At 46.8% G+C, this 7,227-nt stretch overlaps 1 protein-coding gene across 1 annotated transcript in view; it reads left to right on the top strand.

Annotated features, from left to right (window-relative positions):
* MYO1B (myosin IB) overlaps positions 1-5,868 on the top strand; it is a gene marked incomplete at its 5' end in the record, with an annotated part of 79,891 nt that extends 74,023 nt beyond the window's left edge. Inside the window, one exon of the mRNA XM_015426759.1 lies at positions 4,185-5,868. Within this exon, the coding sequence (XP_015282245.1) occupies positions 4,185-4,308 (124 nt within the window). The remainder of the gene's footprint in view (positions 1-4,184) is intronic.
* Positions 5,869-7,227: the final 1,359 nt, after the last annotated feature.

The raw sequence follows: 7,227 nt of genomic DNA, 5'->3' as shown, positions 1-7,227 counted from the left end.
GTCCGTGTCGGCGTTCCTTTGGAGGAGTAGCCGAGGGTTTCCGTAATACGATAAAAAGCCCATTTGATTTATTGCCTTTCAGTTCTTGATGCACTTGGCATCCAAAGGGGTGAGTTCAAGTACTTCTGGCAACTGAAACGATGAAGACGATGGAACACCTTCCCTATAAAGGAAGGTTAAAGAGGTTAGGGCTTTATAGCTTGGAGAAGCAACGACTCAGGGGGGCGACACGATTGTTGTTGTTCAGTCGCACAGTCGAGTCCAACTCTTCGCGACCCCATGGACCAGCTCCCGCCAGGCCTTCCGGTCTTCCGCCGTCCTCTGAAGTTTGCTCAACTTCATGTTCGTTGCATCGATGACACTGTCTAACCATCTCATCCTTTGCCGTCCCCGTCTTCTTTGACCTTCAATCTTTCCCAGCATCAGGGTCTTCTCCAGTGAGTGCTCCCTTCTCATTTGGTGGCCAAAGTATTTGAGCTTCAGTTTCATTATCTGGCCTTCCAGGGAACAGTCAGGGTTGATATTCTTTTAGGATTGACTGACTTGTTCTTCTTGCAGTCCAAGGGACTCTCAAGAGTCTCCTCCAGCACCATAGTTCAAAAGAATCTATCGATAGAGGTTTGCAAAATTATGCACGGGATAGAAAAGCTAGAGAAAGCAGCACTTTTTTGTGGGCACTCAATGACATTAAGGAGCAGTAGGCTTAGAACAGATAAAAGGAAGTCCTTCTTCGCTCAAAGAGTGATTAACGCATGGAAATTCACTGCTGCAGGTGAGGAGTGGGGAAATTTTGCATATCTGCTAGGAAATGGAAAGACTCAGCAACTGTATTAGAGCTCCCGAAGACTGATGGAAACTGACATCAGCAATCTGTGAGAGAATCGGTGATAAGCTGGCTCAGAACTGAACTTCACATCATAAATCGGTGATAAGCTGGCTCAGAACTGAACTTCACATAATAAAAAAGGACAATGGAAATACATTTCACTCGTATAATTCTTGAGGATTTCAAGACAATTGAATGTGTTAAGCCCTGAAGGACCATAATTAATATAGTTGCCAAGTTGGCCATATCTCGTCATCATGTGGGAAGTTCTACCGAGTAGTTGTCCTCTCTTAGGTTTTTGGATCCATCTGTCCGTTAGAGCTACCGAACGGAGAATCCGTTGGAATGTTCCCCTTTATGCAGCTTAGCATGAAAAGCGTTCAGAACTTTTAATATTTTTAAAGAATAGAAATCCTTCACATTGTTGAGGAAAAACCCAAAACATAATTGTACCGTGTGCAAGGAACATTTCCCATATTCCCCAGCACATAGTTGTAAATTAAGCATGCTAAAACCCATTCTTCCCCCAGTAGGAGAAAATTAAGTACATGCCAGTTTGGTGTCGTGGTTAAGTGTGCGGAATCTAATCTGGGAGAGCCGGGTTTGATTCCCCACTCCTCCACTCGCAGCTGCTGGATGACCTGGGGCAAGCCGTAGTTCTGATAAGAGCTGTTCTTGATAAAGAGCCATTTCTGTCAAGAGCTCTCTCAGCCCCACCGACCTCACAGGGTGTCTGTTGTGCGGAAGGGAAAGGAAAGGTGTTTGTAAGCTGCTCTGAGACACCTTTGGGTAGTGAAGGGCGGGATATAAATCCAATCCCTTCTCTTCTTCTTCTTCTACTGACCCCACTTAGCTTCCAAGATCTCACGAGATTGTGGTTGCCTGGGCCATCTAGCTTTAAAAAGCAAAGAAGGTTATGATCACAGACCTCTTCTGTCACTTTCAGCGGAACCTTAAGCACAGCATTCCAGCCAGTAGGCAAATGAATTCGTGCCCGGACAAGAAAATCAAACAGTTTCCCAGTAGCGCATCACTGAATAAAGACTCCGCTTTTCTTACATTGATTTCTTTTTCTCAAATGGAAAGAAGGGGGAAGTTATCTTTGTACTAAATGTGCTGGAGGCTCAGGCCACAACTGAAACGAATTTTCTGACTGTTTCAGCCAGCGGTAGAGTTTCCTGCACGCCATATTGATCCAATCTGTAAAGTAAAGTCAGTGTTTGTATTGATTCCAGAACTAGTGTCTGCAAGTACGCTTTCTCGCTCTCGCCGAATACGTCTAGAGATAATACAGGGAAATACAGATGTGTGCGTGTGTTTAATTAATTATTTTTTTAAAGGAAACTAAAATGCTATAGGGCAGTGCAATAAATGTGTGAGCTCAGGTCTCCTCGTCCTTTTTCTCCATGCATGGTGCTCCCCACGTATACAGAGAGATGTGCATGCAAGGGAGGACTGCAATGTCAGTCATGTGCCGCTGCCACCACGCAAGCAATGCAGTTCTTAGCACATGGTTGAAAGTACTGCTTTTTGAGCCCTTGTGGTAACAATCCAAAACCAGGCACAGGTCTGTAACCCCGGATGCTAGTGAGGCTAAGGCTGGTGGGTCAATGGACCTTAGGAGTTCTGGGCTGCAGCGGGCCACGTCGATCAGGTGTCTGCACTGAGTTCAGCCCACCAGGTTGCCTAGGCAAGAGTGAACCAGCCCAGGGTGTAGACATAGCCCTTGTAGCGGCAATCCAAAACCAGTTGGAGGAATTTTGTTGTTTTCATTCTCTCACTAATATCGGTGGGTGAATCGTTCTTTCGAGGACATACAAAAGGGGGGTGGCAGTTCACACAATGTATCATTTAAGTTGTGGGAATTCAGCAATGCAGGATAGAGGGATGCCCACCGCCTATGCGAGTGACATGAGATAGGGGGACGACTGCTGCTTGTGCAAGTGGTGCGTGATAAGGGGACAACTGCCACTTGTGCAAGAGATGCGAGATAGGGAGATGACTGTCACTTGTGTGACGTGCATGAGGAGGATGCCCGTCACTTGTGTGAGTGATGTGAGATAAGGGGACGACTGCTGCTTGTGTGAGATAAGGGGACAAATGCCACTTGTACAAGTGACGAGCATTAGGGGGATGCCCACCACTTGTGCGTGTGACACGAGAAGGGACAAGCGCCACTTTTGCAAGTGGTGTGAGAGAAGGGGGCAACTGCCACCTGTGCAAGTGACATGAGATAGGGGGGGTGACTGCCGCTTGTGTGAGTGAAGTGTGCTAGGGGGATGCCTGCAGCTTGTTTGAGTGCTGCGAGATAAGGGGACAACCGCCACTTGTGCAAGTGATGCGTGTTCGGGGGGTGACCACCACTTGCATAATCTCTTAATAGCTGGTTTCCCGCGATACCTAAATGAAACCTTCCAGTTCAGAGGCAATAGGCTTCTGGATACCAGTTGGTGGGAAGTAATAAGCGAGGGGAATGAGGCAGCAGGATGCTGGACGAGATTGACTTTTGGTCTGATCCAGCAGTGCTCAATCTTACATTCTTAAGTTATGAATCTTACGTACGCTGGCAGCTACATGGAGTTGGGTTACTCACCAGAGGCTAGACGCTTTTTCCTGTGTCTCCGCAGTCCCATATGAATCGGCCCCTGAGTCTCAGCTGCATTTATTCCTTAAAGTATTTGCATGCTGACTTTCTTCAGGGACTCAAGGTAGCTAACAGAAAAATGCCTCCAGGCAGGGAAAATACAATACAGTCACAAACGTAAGATAAGGCAAACGTGTGTGTATTAGCCCAGACGAACAGACTCTCAGCTTCCAACAAAACCAACCACCTCCTCTGCCAGTAGGGTGGCCAGGTCTTAACTAGCTGCCGGTGGGGGGCGCCAGCCCGGGTTCCTAGATCTTCTGGCAGGTGACATCATTGTACCGAGCATGTTGGTCGTGACGGGGCTCTTCGGGGGACAGGGCTCCCCACCGGCCAGCAGGCCAGCAGTGGACTGGGGACCCCACTCCTCCACTTGTACCTGGCTGGATGACCTTGGGCAAGCCATAGTTCTGATAAGAGCTGTCCTTGAAAAAGAGCAGTTTCTGTCAGAGCTCTCTCAGCCCTACCTCCCTCACAGGGTGTCTGTCGTGAGGAGAGGAAGGGAAAGGAGTTTGTAAGCCGCTCTGAGACTCCTTCGGGTAGTGAAGGGCGGGGTATAAATCCAATCTCTTCTTCTTCATGGAAAGGATAGGGGAAGTGATAATATCTTTTGCTGTTTCAGAGAACACGTGAACAACGAGCGGTACAAAGATCGACTTGTTCAACTGCACTGTACATCTCTAACCGAAACCTGTTTTTATCATTCTCTTCAAGGTTCCTCGTTCAGTTCAGACAGGACAAAGTGTGCGTGAAGTTCGTGCAGGGGAACCAGAAGAATGGCAACGTCCCAACTTGCAAGCGAAAAAACAACCGACTTCTTGAAGTCGCTGTGCCTTAATTCTCTTGTGTTTTCTCCTACCTTACGTGGAGCTGTTCTTTGTAACGGTGCAATTTTAGCAGTTATGGGGGGAGGGGGGAGTCTTGGTGGGACCGGGAGGGGTGTTCTGCAAATAGCTGTGGGAGACCCTTGCCGAAAGGTGCAACTAAGTTATCGACACACAGATCTTTTTAGTATGATAATCTCTAAGGTCCATATGCGGGCTTCGTCCGCTGACCGCGTATTATAGGCAGGCCAAATGTCTTCTCGTACTTGTAATGTTTTTTATTTATTCCTCACTTTTTATTGCTGCTTATTACAGGCCCATATACCTTACAGCCCCGTTCTTCATACTCCTTAAGCTGGAATCCTGCCCCTCTGGCTATGCAGGCTGCGCCGGGAAGGTGCTCATTGCCTCTGTTTCCTCCTTGTTCTGTTCTGGGGCAAAGCTCAGTCCGAAGGGTTAATGGAGAGCCAGGATTAGTGGCTCTGGCAAAATTCTCCGAGAGAAGCTGTTACCCCGCTAATTGCAAACAGCACAGAGCTGCTCTGTAATGGGATCTTTAATGGTGTCCAGGGCAGGAAACCCTTGGTTCTGCACAGCAGAAGGAATGTATGACTGCATACGCAGCGGCTTGCGTATGCTTTTGTTTTATTTGCATCGAAGAAACCGGAGTTTTGCAGCAGCCGTTTTAATTGTCAGCTTTTAATGCCTTTTCGAGTGTAGGAAAGCCGTAGGGGTCCATTAGGCAGACAACATGTATTTTAGAAGGTTACCGTAGCCACGTTGCCCAAGGCATGTCTTTTGTTTTATGTAGGGTTCCCCCGTCCATTTAAAATTCCCCTTTCAATGTTGAATGTCCAAACTGCTTGCACGGGGGGGGAACCGAGTGCAAGTGATTTTTAACGACATGTCTGTCAAATGAAGGGATCGAATCTTTTCCTTTTCGTTTCTTTTTCTAACCCTGGACATTGGCATACGTTCTGTGCAATGTGCAATAAAAACATTCGTACAGCTTGCGAAACTTATTTATAATAACTTCTGTTGGAAAAAGGCATGGGTTGGGACATCCTGCGTATCTCTTGTTCTGAAGACTGAAACTGGGTTTGCTGCGCATTGAATCTGAAGGGCAAGTTTCCGGGTGTACACTACAGCTTATCGCTATTGGAGACGTTGTACATAAATCTGGTATTAATGGTAAATAATTGTTCTAATCCTGTGCTGTTTGGTACTCTTGTGATAACCATATTTTTGTATTTCAAACAGTTTTATATAAATTTGTGCACCTGATATGTATCGTGTGCACAGAAACACTTTACAGTCGAGACCCGCGTTCCAAACTTTCCGAATACAGATCACAACCTTAAAGCCTTGTACAAAGCAGGAGAATTAGCCGAGAGCATTGATTTATGGCGTGTCGTTTTCAAGTGTTTAGGCAGAAGTTAGCTAAAGGGGTTTGTTTGAATGTGATTGTTTGGTTTTGTTGGTGTAAGGATGGTTTTAGACCTTATTGTATTCTCAGTCTGACGTAAGAACTTGCCTTCCAGGAGAGATTACTGCACAAAAGTGCAATGCTAAAAGCCCAAGTATAAATAAAGAAAAGCTTTGAAAACACTTTGTCTGGCATCAAGTTACTTATTAAGGATAAAAAGGTAAAGGTTCCCTTGCTCGAAAGCCAGTCGAGTCCGACTCTAGGGTTGCGGTGCTCATCTCCGTTTCCAAGCCGAAGAGCCAGCGCTGTCCGAAGACGTTTCCGTGGTCATGTGGCCGGCATGACTAAACACCAAGGCGCACGGAACGCTGTTCCCTTCCCACCAAAGTGGTACCTATTTATCTACTTGCAATTTCTTGCTTTCGAACTGCTAGGTTGGCAGGAGCTGGAACCAGAGACGGGAGCTCACTCCATCTTGCGGCACCCGGGTCTCGAACTGCTGAACTACCGACCTTCCACAGCCTGCAGTTCAGCGTCTTAACCACTTGAGCCACCGCAGCTCCACTTATTAAGGATATCAAGGGTTTTTTTTTAAACACTGCAGATTCAAAAAGTTTAACCAAAGCAGATCCGTCGAGAGCATCTATGTTTTCTTCTTCGGATGACTGGCCATCTTAATAAGAATCCCAACTTCAGATCCTTTCCTGTTAGATCTTGGGAGAGGTGGCTTTAAAGAGCTTTGAAGATAATCTTAATAGCTTGCCATTTCTCTTCCGCCTCCTGCATAATGCACGAATACCAAATTGGAGTCAACGGGATTTATAGTATGCAATAATTTCACAGTCCAAACCAGGAGGATTCTTCCCAAACACGACAGGCAAAGTGTGTTTACACGATGGACCAATTGAACCACATGTTTTTCGTCACTCCGTGTGCAGAATCAGTTCCCAGCATTGCTTACGTTATCATGGAACAGAACCCCAATGAAGCCACGAGGTTGAAGAGGTGGGATTATGGAGGTAGCCACTGCTCTGATACTCAACAGCTGAGGTTGTCCGAGTCAGGGAGTAGGCTGAGTCTTCATCTCGCGGCGTTCCCATCAGCCATCATTCGTTCTTATGGGGAGAGGTAAAAGAACAGAACCCCAATGAAGCCACGAGGATGAAGAGGTGGGATTATGGAGGTAACCACTGCTTTGATACTCAACAGCTGAGGTTGTCAGAGTCAGGGAGTAGGCTGAGTCTTCATCTCGCGGCATTCCCATCAGCCATCATTCATTCTTATGGGGAGAAGTAAAAGAAGGTGCTTGCCCATTGGGGGCAAAACTTTCCTATCCACTGAACACTTGCAAGGAAATAATGACTCTCCTTCCTGGCGCTGACAGCATCTGTTCCTGTGGGGAACCTACGGGGAAAGGCTGAAGAGTCTAGGACTTTTTCAGTTTAGAAAAGAGACGACTAAGGGGGAAGAGGATAGAGGTTTATAAGAGCCAGTTTGGTGTAGTGGT

Source organism: Gekko japonicus, unplaced genomic scaffold (assembly GCF_001447785.1).
Source record: "Gekko japonicus isolate JY-2015 unplaced genomic scaffold, Gekko_japonicus_V1.1 scaffold4360, whole genome shotgun sequence".
Lineage (NCBI taxonomy): Eukaryota > Metazoa > Chordata > Lepidosauria > Squamata > Gekkonidae > Gekko > Gekko japonicus.
This window is presented reverse-complemented; position numbering and strand designations above follow the sequence as displayed.